The sequence below is a fragment of the Pteropus medius genome, unplaced genomic scaffold (genome assembly GCF_902729225.1).
Source record: "Pteropus medius unplaced genomic scaffold, Ma_sr-lr_union100, whole genome shotgun sequence".
NCBI classification, from domain to species: domain Eukaryota; kingdom Metazoa; phylum Chordata; class Mammalia; order Chiroptera; family Pteropodidae; genus Pteropus; species Pteropus medius.
Window position 1 is genome coordinate 553,873 of NW_024352839.1, and position 15,755 is coordinate 569,627.

Consider the following 15,755-nt stretch of genomic DNA (forward strand, 5'->3'; position numbering starts at 1 on the left):
GCCCCCGCCCGGGCCGGCCACCTCGCTGCTGCTGGAACCGCGCAGCCTGCTGGTGCTCCGTGGCACCGCCTACACGCGCCTGCTCCACGGCATCGCAGCCGCCCGCGTAGACCCGCTGGACACCGCCTCCCTGCCGCTCAACGCAGCCGCCTGCCCCTCGGCGCGACCCGGAGCCCGCCTGGTCCGCGGCACCCGCGTCTCGCTGACCATCCGTCGGGTGCCCCGCGTCCTGCGCGCTGGTCTTCTGCTCAGCAAGTGAAACCTGGCCCCCGGGACCCGCTGGGCTTCCCAGGCTCTTGCCTCCTCTGGACAGCTGCGACCCTGCAATCTTGAAACCATGGGGCAGAGTCTGTTCCCCGGGTTATTTATTTTCCCAATAACCGTGGGAACCACAGGAAAAGGCCCCGTTTCAAATAAACCAACAAAAGTCTTTCTTTGGTTTTGGATTTTTGGAGGTGGGAGGCCAGATGCTTGTGTTCCTGAGGGGCGCTGTGTCTGGGACTTTAGATAGATAGTGTGGTCCTGGGGGTCAGACGTATGGGTCACTGACCCAGGCAGAATCCAAGACTCTTGAGGGGACAGGGTTATATCTGTAACATCCTTGGGTAGGATGGGGTGAGCTGGGGAAGTTCAGCTGGTCTGCTAGGGAGGAAGGAGTTAAGTGGCGCGGCTGTCACCTGAGCCAGCATCGAATTACCTGGGTCCAGGTTTCACTTGGAAGGAGGTGGAGCTGAGCCTGCCCCTGAGCCTCCGGCTGCCTCAGGCCTGGTTGAGCCCTGCTGCGGAGATGTGGGGGGACACTACTGGCTAGAAAGGCTCTTACTGGGGATCCTCACTGACTCTCTTTCTCCGGACACCCAGCTATGGCCCTGCCCCCACCCCTGGACCCTAGACCCCTTTCAGAGCCCGTCAACCACCCCCCCGGAGCCCCAAGGGAGGTGGACATTGCTGGATGCACCATCTGCCTCACTTCTGGAGAGGAAAGAATCAGGTAAGGGCTGGGGCTTTTGAAAGTTGGGTCCTAAAAGAGTAGGGGCAGTAGCAGGGGTGCTTTGAGGGTAGGGTATTGTGACTATGATCACCTGGGGAGAGGGAGCTCGAGATGGGTAGGGTAGGGTGGGTAATGGGCATCTAGGCTCACCCAAGGACCTGTCAATGCCCCTTCCCTACCAGGCTGGAATGGGACCAGAAACTGGGGCAGGACTCCTGGAATCCTCCTGAGCACTTTCCGGGTGGGCTGAAGGACACTGAGCCTACTGCTGGGTGCCCCAAACTGCCAATGCCCTCTTTCCCTGAAGACCCAGCTGGGGGCAAATACTGTGAGGTGAGCTGAGGTCACCCAGGCCCCTTGTGCAAGCCTTCTCTGTCCCCCAGAATCTGGCCTCCACACTGAGGATGAGGTAATGACTCTGGATAAGTTTTGGGCACCTGTGGAGGGAGAGACATTTGAAAATGATTCTTTACCAATCACTATAGAAGTGTTTCACACTGAGAGAGAATTATTTTGTCATTGGCCCTGGTGCAGCCCCATTCCTTGTGGGGGTATTCAGCTCCATCACACTCCCAGCCTGTCCAGACCCCCAGGCCCCGTATGTCCAAGTTTCTAAGAGCCTTGAAAACCTGGAGACTGAAACAGAGGTCAGCAGGCCTTGCTCCACTGGGAAGGACTCCAGGTGGGAGCAGCCCTGGTGCAGACCCAGAGATGGATTCTGCTGCAGAGAAGCATCCAAAAGGCAGGAGTCTGTGGAAGAGGGGAGGCAAAGGCAGTGGGGACAAGGCCTTGGTTGGCCAGTGGGCACTGACTCAGCCCCTGTTTTCCCCAGACCCCCGCGTCTGGCTGGGAGGTATTGGAGGCTGAGCAGGACAGTCTGCACCTTTGCCTGCTGGGCCTGGGTCTCCGGTTGCAGCACCTAGAACGAGGCCCAGGGCCCTGGACATCAGCCCAGAGCAGGATGGTCCACCTGCAGGTGGGCAATGGGAGGCCAAGGTGTGGGAGGGTGGGCAAGATCTCAGGAGTGGGTGCCACCTTTCTGGGGTGGGAAGTGGGTTTATTCCACGTTCTAGGTGTCTGGGTAGGAAAGGGGGGCATGTAACTCTAGGTCCCAGGTCTCTGGTGCCTCTGGTGTGTGTATGGGAGTGGAGTGGTGTCCAACCATGTGTCCCCAGGCTCTACAGGCAGACCTGCGTGGAGCAGCTGAGCGTATAGATGCACTGCTGGCATTCGGTGAGGGGCTGGCGCAGCGGAGTGAGCCTCAGGCCTGGATGTCCCTGCAGCAGGTCCTGAGGGCCCTCGGAGCCCACCGAGAGAGCATCTTCCGGCGGCTGCGGCGGCTGCAGGCCCAGCTGGTCAGCTACAGCCTTGTATGGCCCACCCTGGCCGTCCTCAGCTCTGTTGCCAATTTTACAACCCCCATGACCTCTGACCTCTATCTTTTGTCCAGGTGTTTGAGGAGACCAACTCACTGGACCAGGATTTGGAGGTTGAAGGGGACTCGGACTGGCCAGGACCTGGTGGGCTCTGTAGCCCCTGGGCACCCAGTAGTCTCGCCACTCTTGCAGAATTGGAGTGGGACCCAGCAGGGGACGTTGGGGGCCTTGGGCCCTTGGGGCAAAAGACAGCCTGGACACCAGGGGATTCCTGTGAGCTGTGTGGCCACAGGGGCCCCCAGAGTAGGGGACAAGGCCTTGAGGTAAGAGCTGGTATGGGACGCTTCCACCCAGGCACCCACAGGACACCTCTACACACCTCCCAGCAGGGTCCTTCCCTTTCAAGGAGGTTTGGTGGCTCATTCTCTTTCTGTCTGTCTGTCTGTCTCTCAGTGTCTTTCTCTCTTGGTGTCGTCACAGTGTTTTCCTCCCTCCTTCCCTTGTCTCTTTTGGTCTCTGTATCTTCCTCCATCTCACTCTTTCTCTCTCTCTTGTCCATCTATATCTACATTTCCTCATTTCCTCTCACTCTCCCCCTTGCTCATCCCCCTACAACCACATTAGCCTCCTGGCTTTTCTTCAGGCATTCCAAATTCACTCCCATCTCAAAGGCCCAGCTCGCCTCTTCGCTTCATTCCATTCTCACCTCAAATGTCACTTCTTCACAGAGGCCTGCTGTGGCCTCCAAACACCATCACTCCTTATCCTTTTACTTTATTTCTTAATGGCACTTACCACATCTTGACATTATATATTTATTAATTTATGGTCTCTCTCCTGCTAGCATAAAAGCTCCATGGATGCCAGGACTTTGCCTGTTTCCGTTGCCACTGTGTCCCTAGCTCCTGGAGTAGTGCCTGGCATGTAATAGACACTCATTAAATATTTGTCGAATGAATGAATGAATAATGTCTCTCCTGTCTTGGTTCCTTTGGCTCTGCCCCTTTCTTCCTCTCTTCCCAAGGTCTTTCTCTTTCCTCAGAATTCCTCTGTGACACCCCCCATTTTGACCCCTTCCCAACCTTGTATCTCTTTGTCACTGGTTCTCCAGGACCCCACATCTCTCTCTCCCCACAGGACATACTGATGTCGGGTCTCAGCCACCGGAAACACTTAGCAGGTCACGGAAGACACTCCCTGCTCCGGAAGTCTCAGGTGAGCTGGTCCTTAGCCAGGTGTATCACTTGGGAATCTCAGGGGCTCGATCCTTCCCTCTCCTGACTCTGCTTCCTCAAGGTGGCTTCCTTCTCAACAAACTTGCTGCTCCAGTAGCTACACACTCACTTTCCACTGGTTTACTCACTCCAGGAGAGTGCTACAGACCAACTAGCAGCAAAGTCCCAAGACTGACTCCACTTGCCCAGCTTGGGTCCTCCTACACCAATCACAGTGGCCAGACTGATGGAGGGCTCTGATTGGCCAGATCTAGGTCACATACCCAATGATAGTAGAGGTGTGGGGTCAGGAGAGTGGGGAAGTGTGAACACCACCCCACCAAATCGAGCCACTGCTACCAGGAAAAGGGGGATCAGCTGGAGGACAGGCACAGATAGACATTTACTACACTTGTAGATATCCAAGCCCATTAGGGGTCTTAGGGATCGAGGAGGTGCCAGGAAAGAAGGAGAAATAAGCCCAGCCCTGTAGGTCTATAGTAGTAAGGGAAAGTCCACACTAAGTGTCACTTCCATCCATTATGCTGTTGGCTATCTGTCCTTAGGACAAGAAGAGACAAGCATCTTCCAGTTTCCAGGATGTGATGCTGGAGGTTAATTCTGGGTGAGCTGCCTGGCAGATGGGTATGGGGGCTCATGGCGGCAGCCCATTGTATATTTAACACTGCATTTCCCTTCACAGAGCCGCAGCTCCTGTATCCAGGTGGCCCCTGAGCTTCTTCCTTCTTCTCCTTCTCCTCCTCCTTCTCCTGGTGTGGGTCACATTGCTCTTGACCCAGTCAGGAGGTCCCTGCTGCTCTCCCACCCGCCTGGCCAGGACACCTTACCTGGTGCTCAGCTATGTCAATGGTCCCCCCCCAATCTGAATATACAGCCCAGACATATACAATAAATGGTCACTGTCAAAGGATATGTCTTAGCCCATTTGGATAGCTACAACAAAATAGACTAGATGGCTTATAAATGGTAGAAATTTATTTCTCACAGTTCTTCAGGCTAACAAGTCCAAGATCAAGGTGCCTATAGATTCAGTGTCTGGTGAGGGCTACTTCCTGGTTCATAGATTGCTATCTTTTTGCTGCATCATCACATGGCGGAAAAGGCAGGGAGCTCTCTGGGTTCTCAAAAGAGATTAAGGGCACTGATCATTTACGTGAGGGGGCTCCACCCTTATGACCTAATCACCTTCCAAAGGCCCCATCTCCTAGTACCATCATATAGGGGATTAGGATTTCAACATATGAAATTTAGGGGGACACAAACATTCAGTCTGTAGCAGGATGTGTGAGGATATTGGGTGCCTGAGTATTCAGAATCTATGATACAGCCCTGATATGTCTGGACAGCTCCCTCCACAGAACCCTTTGCCTTGAGCACAGAACATAGAACTGAATCAGTCCATCACACCCTGAAACAAAAATTCAAGCAAAAGTAATTTATTTAGGGGGTGATCCTAGGTAGATTGATAGAGTGGGGAAGTGAGGCAGGGAAGGGAGTTGATGAGCTGGTTGCTGCTCTGGGCACCTGAGGTGCCATCCCACTAGGGACCTGTAGGAGACTGTGTGAAACACAAAAGTCAAAGAAATTGGCATTTATGTACCAGCTCCCATCTCTCACTGGTTCCTGAAGTTCTCAACTCCCTAGAACTTCCAGCCTCTCTTGTCTATAAAGTCCTTGCAGGCAAAGAAGCACAGGTGCTTGCCATAGGAAGCTAAAGGTATGCACAGAAAGGGTGCAGGCGATGTGAGCAAGCTGCTGACAGCATCTGCTACAGCCCCTGACTTACATCCATGCAGATGCTCTGTTCAAATATTCTACATGGTGGGCTCTTCTCTTACAGCTCCAACCAAAGTCCCAAAGCTGGCTCCCTTGGCTAGTGTCACATATTTCACTGGGGGCTGCAAATCAGGGGAGATGTGGGTCTCCTAAGAAAATGAGGAAGTTGCTACCCAAAGTGAGGTGAAAGATGGACACTGAGAGAGGGGGCAGGAAAGCAGCAGATCCTGAGACTCTCCAGGTTCACGGACAAGTCAGGATGCAAACCTGGGTCTGTCCTGTTTCAAATGCCAGGCCAAGTTTCTGTCCCCAATCATGGAGGTGCATAGTTTCCCTGGGGTTACCACAAACAGTGGGTGGGGTGTTGGCAATATTGACCCCACTGACCAGGTAACAGAGCAAACCTGTCATTCATTCATTCACTTAATATTGACTGAGTGTCTGCTATGAGTTAGGTCCTGGTCAAAGACAGGGCAATAACAGTAAATAAGACTGACTAAAATTCTTATCCTTGTGGGGCTGACATTCTCGTAGGGGAGATCAACTATAAATAAAAGCAATAGGTGAAATATATAATAAAAGATGGTGATAAGTGCTAAGAAGAAAACTAAAGTGGGCAAAGGGAAAGGGGGGTACAATTTAACTAGGGTGATTGAGGAAGGCATCAAGGAGGCAATTGTTATAATTATGTCATTATAGCAAATTGTAGTGAAGAAACAAGTCACACAGAGTCCTATAGTACTGTCCAATAGAAATATAATATGAGGCACAAATATAATTTTAAATTTTCTAGCAGTCAAATAGTAGAAACAGGCAAAATTAATTTTAATAATTTCATTTATACCCTGTTTAATCCAGTATATATAAAATATTATCACTTCAACATGTAATCAATATAAAAAGACATAATGAGGCATTTACAATCCTTTTTTCTTACTATGTTTTTGAAACAGTATGTTTTTAAAGTGTGTATTTCACATTTTATAGCACATCTCAATTCAGACACTCAATTTTCAACAGATAAAATGTAGTCCTACCCAAACAGTAAGTTATGTTTAATGGACTATTTTACACTACTTCAATTTTAAAACTTAAATTACTTAAAATATATAAAATAAAAAAAATTCCTGTCACACTAATCACATTTCACATGTTCAAATTAAAGGTAGCTCTCAGCTACCATATTGGACAGTACAGACCTGGAGGAAGAGCATTCCAGGTAGAGCAAAGAGCAAGGGCAAAGGCTCTAAGGTAGGAGTGTGCCTGGCACGTGGGAAGGCCAGGTAGTGGGGCTTGAGTGGTGGAGGGGAAGAGTGGCGGGAGGTGAGGTTAGAGAGGTGATGGGGCCAGACCAGGTGAAGTCTTGTGGACCACAAGTGAGGACTTCTCGTCTGAGTGAGATGGGCGCTGTCAGAGTTTGTTTTGTTTTTTTAACTTTCATCTTGTACTTTTTGAACTTATACAAAAGAAGGAGTAGCATTACAAGTCCTCTTGGACTCCAATTACCAACTCAGGGCCAATCCCAGGTGCCTACTCCATTCTCCCTAGATTCCTTTGAAGACAATTCTAGACATCATATCTTTTAACTCACTAACCATTCAGGGAGCATCTCCAGGTCAGGATTCTGTTTTAGAATCTAGTCATGATACTTTAAAGAAAATCCCAGTCATTTCTTCACATCATTCACACCCAGGGTGTTGCTGTTTGAGAGGGTATTGAGCAGGAATGGCAGGAACCTGCTGGTGTGACTGGTGCTTCTCACTGGGTACTGGAGTTCCTGAAGGCCCCAGTGAACCACCTCAGGTACCTGGTCACAGGCTTGACCCTTGGGACAGCTGAGTTTGTGACCCAAGATAAGAACGTATTCTTGTAACCTGTCATTCCCAATAGGGTGAAGATTAGAATCTGCAAGGGAGACCAGATGCTATTTTTTCAAAGGTCAAAAATACAGAACTTTTAATTTTAATTGATTGCTAAATCTATGAAGAAGCTGCATAAGAGATTTATAAAGTCTTATAAAATACAGCTTTTACTTCTCTCAGATTTCTTGTAAAAAGTGTGTTGTGTGAAGATCTCTGGTGCCCAAAGATAAATGACCAATGAGACGCTGACAGCACCACTTTTTTGTTTTTTGTAACTTTTCGTTTTGTTTTAAATTGCTGAAAAATTTTAAGACTAGTAAAACAAACTCCCATTTGCACCCAGATTCACCAGTTGTTGACATTCTGCCCCATGTACTTCACCATTCACACGCTAATATATTTATATACGTGCATATATTTGGAACCATTTGAGAGTAAGTTGTAGACATGACACTCTTTACTCCCAAATCCTTCAGTCTGTAGTTCTTAAGAACGAGGGCTTTCTCCTACACAACTAGAGTACAGTTATCAGAATCAGGAAATTTAACAACTCAATTCAGTTCTATTATTGACCCACGATCCATATTCCAAATTACTCCAAATTTTCAAGTAGTCACATTGAAACAGCAGAAACAGGTGATACACCTTTTAGCAATATTAATTTTTAAGATTTCTGTATGAAGTCCTTTACAGCAATTTTCTTAGATCAGGAGATTCTCGTTCAACAGACTGGGTCAGGGGGTTGAGAAGTGCCGACGCTGTGCCTTAGCAGAGTGAAAAACACAGCGGCAGAAAGAGAGTACCAACCATGGGCTTCACTTGGAGTCAAGGACTTGGGTGAGGTGCTTTATTTGGGACTTTTTCTCCTGATCCCAGAAGGTAGGAGTTAGGGAGCGGGGAGAGGGACACAGGGCGGAGGAGTCAAAAAAGGTGCTCATGGAGTGGTAGCCACTGTGGGCCTCTGAGGAATCTTGTAGAACACATGCTGCAACCTCCTCACCAGACAACATGCAGGCTGGGGCACTCATCCAGTGACTGCTGTCTCCCCTAGGCTGAAGATTGCCCCTGAGGGCATTAACTCACCTCCCATAACTCCACGAAAGCCCTCAAGCAAGGAAGCAGAGATGCTGGGGCTCAGGGCAGGAAGCTGGGAGCTTCCTGGGAACCCTCTTCTGCAGCTGCAAGTGAACTCAAGTAGGCAAGAGGGTCCTGAGGTTGGGACATCATCTGTTGCCACAACATGTACTTAATTCACTGGAACATCATAACAGCTACATGAGGGAGGCACTATTATGATGGCCACTTCACAGACAAGGGCGTTGAGGCACAGAGGTTAAATGACTTGCCCACGATCACATCATCAGTAAGTGGTGGAGCTGGGATTCAAAGCCAGGCACTCCAATTCCGGGGTCCAAGCTCTTAATCAACACTCACCTACAACTCCTCCCTCAAATCAGGTATTCCCCTCTCTCATCCTATCAGGCAAACTCCATTCATCTGTAATCCCCAGGTGAATGTCTCCTTTCCTGATCCAAGAGCCCAGCCCCAGTGGGAACTCTTTCACTACCTGCAGTATGGCCAGAAGCTCCCATCCTGGAGCTTGTTAGGGCTCAAAGAAGACATGGGGCTGAATGGAGAGGACCTATGAACCACTTTAAAGACTTTATCTTTTACTCCAAGATGGAGCCAGGGCAGAATTAACAGTATCACCCTGATGAAAAAACTTGAGGCTGAGAGAGATGAACAAGGTGAAGAAGGTCCTGAGCGACCAGAAAACTAATTGGAGAAAAAGCTAAACTATCAGCTGCACAGCCTGTGCGCGGGGGGCACCCCAGACCCCTGCTGGGACCCTGTATTTCTCCCCTTTACCTTCTCTAGGCCTCTGCCCATACTGATCCTCCTGCTTAGAAGCCTATCCTTCGGTAAAATTCTTATAATTCTTTAAATTTCAGCCCTACTTTATAACTATTTGGGTACCTGCCTCCCCCACTGGGATTAGGGCAGAGACTGTTTCTTCTGTCCATCCTCCCTTTGGTCCAAGATCTGGGCTCCTTTCCTAAGGTCCTCCTCCTTCTTCTCCTCCCCTCAACTCCATCTGCTAAGAATTCATCTGCTTTCCACTTATTTAACTGACCCGGATGCAAACACGGCTTATTTGCAAAATGCAGTGCCCCAGAGAATGTCTACAGCAGGCCCATACTGAGACATGGGAGAGGGTCTGTCTGTGGCTTATGGGTTTATCTTTCCTCCCCCACCCCTGCCCTTGCTGACAAAAATCCCAGCTTGTCGCTGAGGCCGGACTCCTCAGCCAGGTCTGAGGTCCCTACTACTGCCTCAGGGATTACTAGCCAGGCCTCAGCTCCACCATTTCCTCTTCTGCCTCACTACTCTCCATTAAGGAGTCAACTGTGGTTTCTTTTTTTAATAATTACAATTTTGATATGCAATATGAGTTATGATATAAACGATTTTCAATTGGGAATGCTATAATTAAAACTTGGGCTGCCTTAAATTTTTTGAAAATATTTATGGTAAGGAAATATTGAAAATATTTATTTAAAAATTTATTTTTCGATTAGAGTATTCAATATTATTTTAGATCAGTTTCAGGTGTACAGCACAGTGGTTAGACATCTGTATAACTGTGATCCCCCCGATTAGTGCCATTTGGCACTATACATAGTTATTGCAATATTATTGACTATATTCTGTGTTGTACGACTGGGTTTTTTTTGGGGGGTGGGGGGCGGAATGGGTCAAACCAGGGTGGGTCCCATGATCTGCCCAGAAGAGAAACCTATACTGCTTCAACCAATCTGCCAATCTAGAGGGCTCCAGAAGGGAAGAGACAGCTCCCCACATCCATCCCTCCCAGGGTCACTTCTTGGTGTGTGTGGGCCTCTTCAAAAATCCCAAACAAAATCTTTAAGACCAACAGCGAAGTTAACACATCCTCAACTTTATTCCCTTTGTTCAACAGTCCTGAGGGTGGAAGGTGGCAGGAGTCAGGGTTCTCTGTCAGAACCAGTAGGTGTAGAGGTCTTGAGGGGTCTTTAAGTGATCAGCTGGGATGAAAGACCCCTTGCCCCTTCCTCACCGCTCCTAGTGTGTTGCAATTAATGGGAGGAAAGTTTTCCAAAGGGGGACTCGGGGCTTCTCATCATCCATCAGGGTAGCTTTTCAAATTCCTCAGCAAAAAGTCTGCCCCTCTAAGAGTTAAATACAGAGAGTGGAGTTCAGGAGCCAGCGGTCAAGAGAAAGATTTATCAGTCTCCTTCTGCCCAAGGCGGGGGCGTCCTGGCTCTCCATGCCTTCGACTAAGTAACACTCAGCTTGACACAGTCCTGCCAGCTGGCGACCCAGGCCGCCTCAAGCCCTCATGGGGTAGGGCGACAAGTTATCATGGGTCGGGCAAGGTCGGGCATCTCTCGCTATACATCATGGTGGTCTTTGGACCCCATGTCGCCAGGAGGGCTCTCCGATTCCCCCAATCCGTCGAGCAAGTCTCTCAAGACCTCTCACCTTCCTTCGGGCAGGTTCCCTGGTGCCCTCCACGCAGTCGGACCGGTCCCTCGGTTCCCGTGTTATTGGGTGAGCTCTTCTGTCACCGTCCATCGGGCGGGGTGTCCGGTGACCCCATGCCGTCGAGCGGGCTCTTCAGACCGTCACCATCCTTAGGCGGTATCTTCGGGGTCTCTGTGCCGATAGGTTCTTGGATCGGGCCCTGCCGGCGCACGAAGGCGCCCATGGCCGTGGCGTGACCCGAGCGCAGTAGTTGGAGCTGGCGCCGCCCGCGGCGGTACAGGTACTCGATGCGCAGTACGTCAGAGCGCGGCAGGCAGGCGTGCTGCCGGAACTCGGCCCGCACCCGCGCCTCGGCGCCCGGCTTTCCGCGCCCGGCGCGCAGCAGCTCGCGGTACAGGCTCAGAACTTGCCTCTGCAGCCGGCTGTGTCGACTCATGGTAGAGCTGGGAATGGCCCAGAACACTGGAGCAGCAGCGTTGAGAGAAAACAGAGTGCAAGGCAACTAGTACTTCCGCTCCGCGATCCAAAACCTTCGCACTCCCGCCTCCTGTTATCCGGAACAGCAGCACCCCATTGGCTGTCGCTGCGGTTACGTTACAACGTTGAGAGTAAGGGGTGGAGCTGCTGGCTCTCCCGCCAGCCCCAAAGGGAATCTATGTCCTTGAGGGGACGGCAGTTTTGGGAACCCCGAGGGGGAGGTGGGAGAGGAGGCTAGGCGCTCGGACTCTTAGGTTTGGGGTCGGATGGGGACAGGGGGTTCTGACTTAACTCTTGGGTCCTGAGAGAGGAGGCAGCTAGGATGTTGGGCTCTTGCTCGCCGAAGCTCCGTGCTTTCGAACCCTCAGTGCGGGTGTGCATCGGGGGTTCCAGCCCTGGGGACATGCAGAGGGATGGGGTCACGCGGTGAAATGTTGGGTCACGGCGGGCAGGACAAGCTGTTCTGTGGGAAGAGAAGCAGAAAGAGGCTTCTGCTTCTGTGGCGCAAGGGGTTGGCGTGGCTGCGCCATCTGTCGACGTGAGTCCCGCGGGTCCCGGGGGAGAAGAGGGAAGGTCCTTACCAGCTATTGAAGCCCCAAGTCCAGCACCTCCTAGGAGTATTTGGTCGTCGGACGTAACTCCTTTGCATCCCCCGCAGGCTGCCAGGAGGCGTCCTCGTAGCGCGTGGAAGGCCCTCTTACTCCACAAACACTCAGAGGCGTGGGGAACCTCGAGTGGTAATCCTGGATCCCTCCGCACACCGTGCAACCAACCACCGGATGCGTGCGGCGCTTGGAGTCCTCTGCTGAGAGAGGAGGCGCGTTAGGGGCGGGGATTGGGGCTGGAATCGCAGTCGAGCGGGTCCTCACAAACCACTGCATTCTGCCGGGTGCCTGTATCAAAAATACATATCCAGGTCTTCGCTAGAGGAATAAGGTGTGGGATTTGTTTTAAAATCCTTCAGCACGATCAAAACAAAAAGTGGGAGGAAAAGGTGAAAGCAAGAATGGCAAAATATTTGTAACTGTAATGGAGTTTAATAACGCTATTCTTTTGTGCTGCTTGAAATTTTCCATAATAAACATTTTTCCTAATAGGGAGCTTTAGAGAAAAAGAAAAAAGCGTCTCGAACCTGTCACATTTCTTTCACTTGTGTCTTCATAATCTAATAACTGTTTACTGATAGCTGCTCTGTGGCTGGAACTATTCCAAGTACCTTCGTATTTTAACATTTCTTTTATAAGATAATGTATGACAGTCTAGTAATATGAAATATATTATGACACAACTGATATTTTAGTATATTGTCACCTAATTTATGTAGTACATTTCTTAAAAAATAGTGAATATTTAAAAGTTTATTAAGCATTTATTTTAAATTATAGTAAATCCTCACAAGGATTTATTCTGACAAGATAGGTCTGCAGTAGTATATACTATATACTACATGCCTCTTGCCTCTTTCTTATAATGAAACAGGCCCAGAGAAATAACATAGCTTGCCCAGGTTCACATGGCTGGTAAGCAGCAGAACCGGATTTTGAGCCCAGGGGGTCCGATTTCATAACCTGTGTTCTTAACTACTCTGCTAATATATACTGGTTCTCTAATAATAATATAAAAGTGGCAGCAAGAGCAATCATAGCTTAGACTTACTGAGCACTTAGGTATATGCCAAGCACTTTATGTGTATCCTCACAGCTCCCCTTTATGGTGGGTGCTATTCTTATTACCATTTTTTGGGGATGAGCAAACTGAGGCACAGAGAGAGAGGTCGAGTCACTTGTCCAAGATTACATGAGGTGTTTAAAAGACACAGCCAAGGGTCTCTTGACCTCAAAAACTCTGGCTAAGCTTACCTGCCACGTTGTGGCAGATACTCCAGCTATTCTCTTGCTGGCTCATCCACTCCCACAATTAGCCTCAAACTCACAGCTAGATTCTGTCAGCATGAGATTTCAGGTTTGTTTTCTCTTACTTATAAATATCATCCATTTTGTCCGCCCAGATTTCAATTCTCCTGCTGTTCTCTGGCTTCCATGTTCCTTGGGGAACCAGGTATTCTCCACTCTGTGGTATCAATCTCTGCTGGATTTCCAACCTCCCCTTGTCTGGCTTAAACATCGCCGAGTTTCTCCCATCTCAAAATCATAATAATAGGAAATCAGTTCTAAGGTACCCTCACCTTTTCCTGGCTGATCTCTATTCTCCTCTTTCTGCATGGACAACTTGTCAAGGGTGATGTCTATGCCGGCTGTCTCTTCTTAAGTCTCACTCCTCAACCTTGCAATCCAGGTGCTGCTCCCCTGCTTCCTGGATCTTATGATTTAAGTCACCAACAGCTTCCTTGGCCCTAAGTCCATGGACATTTAATGGGCTATTTTATACTTACTGATTTTTGCCACAGTCCCCAAATATAGTCCTTCTCTTTTACTGGCCGCCTTCTGCAATGCTCCTCCCTGTTCTCTTTCCCAGGTCAGCTCATTTGTCACCCTCTTCAAAAAGCCTTCACTGAACTAGGGGAACCTCCTCTGGGCTCCCACAGCCTGCCTGTGCTTCCCTCATCCCAGCCCTGATCGCTCTGGCCCATGCGTCCTCTATTACGGTTTTGATCACTCAGTAGTTCCTAGGAGTTCATCAGGTCTTGGGAAAAGGTAAGGTCAGTGGGTCCTGAGAAGTCTAGGGTGAAGTTTGTGTGGGACCTAGATGGTTATGGGAGATCAGGGCAAGGACATTGAGCCAATGGAGATCAATGTGAGGTCAGAGGATCATGGGAGAACAGTTCTATGCTAAAAGGCTATGGAATGTCAGTGAGGGATCACTAGGCCCTAAGGATCAGTGTCGGGTTACACAAGGGTTTTGGCTGGAATTGAGGAAGTCCCTTACTCATAGTTTCTGATTGGCTCCCACAGCTGCACAGCCATCCCTGAAGCCAAGGATCACCAATGGTTGGGGCGCAGTACAGCCAGGATAGGGTGGGAAGTCAAGCTCTTGGGGCCTGGAACCCACCAATGTGGCTAGCTCATAGGCATAGGGCATAACAGGCATTTGTGCAAGCCTACTGAAGCCATCAAAGGTGGTGAAGAGGCCGATAGGCACTAAGTGACACAGGGTAGCCTCACATCACTGTACACCCCCATTTAGGATGCAGCCTGTGCCCTGTGTGCAGGAAACGGGCCAGCACTGGAGGCCTTAGCCACTCATCCTGGCATCCTGGCAGGACCAGTGCTTCCCCAACCTGCAGAGACAGACTCAAAATCAGATCCAAAAAACCATTCTGAACAAACAAAAACAACAAAGCATATGTATAACACATATCACAAAGGACTAATTTCCATAATATATAAAGAATTCCTAGAAATGAAAGAGTCCAACAACCCGATTTTAAAAAAATGGACAAAAGCTATTCAGAAAGTTAATAGAAAAGGAAATAAGAATGTTTCTTAGGCATTTGAAAAGATGCTCGACTACCTAATAAGACAAAAACAAATTAAAAATCCTTGAGATATTTTTCTCTACTAGGTGGGCAAAAATAAAAAAAGTTTGATAAGTTTCTCCAATTGTCCTCCAAATATCTATCTGTTTCAAATCAGGATCCAATTCAAGCTTTGGTGCACCGCATTTGACTGCTGTGGCTTTTTAGGCTCTCTTAATTTAGGACAATCCCTCTGCTTTTCATTGGTATGTGAAAAGCCCTAAGAGCTCTCTGAAGGTTCTGATGTGTGGCCAGCATTGTCAGCATTGGTGTGGAGTAGATACGCCATGGCAGATGTATCTGCTGTTATCCTTTGTTCCTCCTGGTGTGGGTATCTCTTCATTCCCAGATTGCCCTAGGGTTTAAACATCCATGTTTTTTCTTATCCAGCAGCCCTTAATCTCCAAAACGACTATGTCAACCATCGAGGGTCTTTCTTTACTTCCCAGTGGACTCAAGGAGCTGCAAAACCTTGAAGAAAACACTTTGCCTGCCCAGGATCCACTAATGGTTTTCTGGTAACAGCCTCCCAGTTTCTTGGGGAACTAGCCCTACTTTCAGTCTATGGGTTTTCCTAGGTGATTGGCCAGGCCTGACCAATCAGAGACAAATCAGAGTACCACATTCCCTAGTCTCTGTGATCAGTTTAGGGATGAGAAGATGACCTACACTGAGACAATCAGAGCCATCCCTGGACTTCTACTGGAACTACTGAGGGAGAAGTTCTGTCTTCCCACTAAACTGTTCACTATAAACCTGGAGCAGTAGGAGACTACCACTGCCCCACAAATATAAGTGGTTTGAGAATGAGGCTATGGTTGTCTTCAAATGTCCATTCTCTGTTTCTTCCCTAGAGTTAGAATTTTTAGCTGCACATGGCCATCCAGCTAAAGATACATCTTACAGTCTCCTTTATAGCCAGCCAGATGGAGTCTTTCCATGAACTTCCAGCCAATGAGAAGTGAACAGAAGTGATATGTACCACTCCTGGGTTGTGCCCTGAAAGGGAGGAGTCCTGTCCACCTTGTCCCCTCTTTT

General features: G+C 49.1%; 3 protein-coding genes and 1 long non-coding RNA gene across 21 annotated transcripts in view; 3 read left to right on the forward strand and 1 right to left on the reverse strand.

The window, feature by feature from the left end:
- Nucleotides 1-430, forward strand: part of ALKBH6 (alkB homolog 6, nucleotide demethylase) — a 4,810-nt gene extending 4,380 nt beyond the window's left edge. For 7 of the 9 annotated variants that reach the window (XM_039850201.1, XM_039850202.1, XM_039850200.1 and 4 more), the window contains one exon: nucleotides 1-430. In XM_039850201.1, coding sequence (XP_039706135.1) covers nucleotides 1-333 — 333 coding nt within the window. In that variant the 3' untranslated portion in view covers nucleotides 334-430. The other 2 variants (XM_039850207.1, XM_039850203.1) reach the window with 2 other exon arrangements.
- Nucleotides 431-576: 146 nt separating this feature from the next.
- SYNE4 (spectrin repeat containing nuclear envelope family member 4) lies at nucleotides 577-9,761 on the forward strand. Of its 10 annotated transcripts, XM_039850189.1 has the most exons (9): nucleotides 577-769; nucleotides 862-991; nucleotides 1,174-1,324; nucleotides 1,824-1,967; nucleotides 2,167-2,346; nucleotides 2,442-2,690; nucleotides 3,505-3,582; nucleotides 4,148-4,206; nucleotides 4,285-4,512. In XM_039850189.1, exons 2-9 carry the CDS (start codon nucleotides 864-866, stop codon nucleotides 4,466-4,468), a joined length of 1,173 nt encoding a protein of 390 aa, XP_039706123.1. In that variant the 5' UTR covers nucleotides 577-769; nucleotides 862-863; the 3' UTR covers nucleotides 4,469-4,512. The 10 variants fall into 10 exon arrangements, with proteins under 10 accessions (XP_039706123.1, XP_039706128.1, XP_039706129.1 ...); XM_039850194.1 differs by lacking the exons at nucleotides 4,148-4,206; nucleotides 4,285-4,512 and adding an exon at nucleotides 8,292-9,761; XM_039850195.1 differs by lacking the exons at nucleotides 4,148-4,206; nucleotides 4,285-4,512 and adding an exon at nucleotides 3,212-3,291 and having other exon boundaries at nucleotides 3,505-3,596.
- Nucleotides 9,762-10,179: 418 nt separating this feature from the next.
- SDHAF1 (succinate dehydrogenase complex assembly factor 1) lies at nucleotides 10,180-11,236 on the reverse strand. Its single transcript, XM_039850209.1, has one exon. The coding sequence runs from the start codon at nucleotides 11,199-11,201 to the stop codon at nucleotides 10,845-10,847; it is 357 nt and encodes a 118-aa protein (XP_039706143.1). The 5' UTR covers nucleotides 11,202-11,236; the 3' UTR covers nucleotides 10,180-10,844.
- A 448-nt stretch (nucleotides 11,237-11,684) lies between these two features.
- LOC120592484 (uncharacterized) lies at nucleotides 11,685-12,541 on the forward strand. Its single transcript, XR_005650123.1, has 2 exons — nucleotides 11,685-11,780; nucleotides 11,901-12,541. It is a non-coding gene; the product is annotated as an uncharacterized LOC120592484 (long non-coding RNA).
- Nucleotides 12,542-15,755: the final 3,214 nt, after the last annotated feature.

Bases quoted from the DNA above. Each gene is read 5' to 3' on its own strand.
- SYNE4 (XM_039850189.1), top strand. From the start codon at position 864: ATGGCCCTGCCCCCACCCCTGGACCCTAGACCCCTTTCAGAGCCCGTC. The intron at 992-1,173 runs GTAAGGGCTGGG...CTTCCCTACCAG, and splicing joins TCTGGAGAGGAAAGAATCAG to GCTGGAATGGGACCAGAAAC. The intron at 2,691-3,504 runs GTAAGAGCTGGT...CTCTCCCCACAG, and splicing joins GTAGGGGACAAGGCCTTGAG to GACATACTGATGTCGGGTCT.
- SDHAF1 (XM_039850209.1), bottom strand. From the start codon at position 11,201: ATGAGTCGACACAGCCGGCTGCAGAGGCAAGTTCTGAGCCTGTACCGC.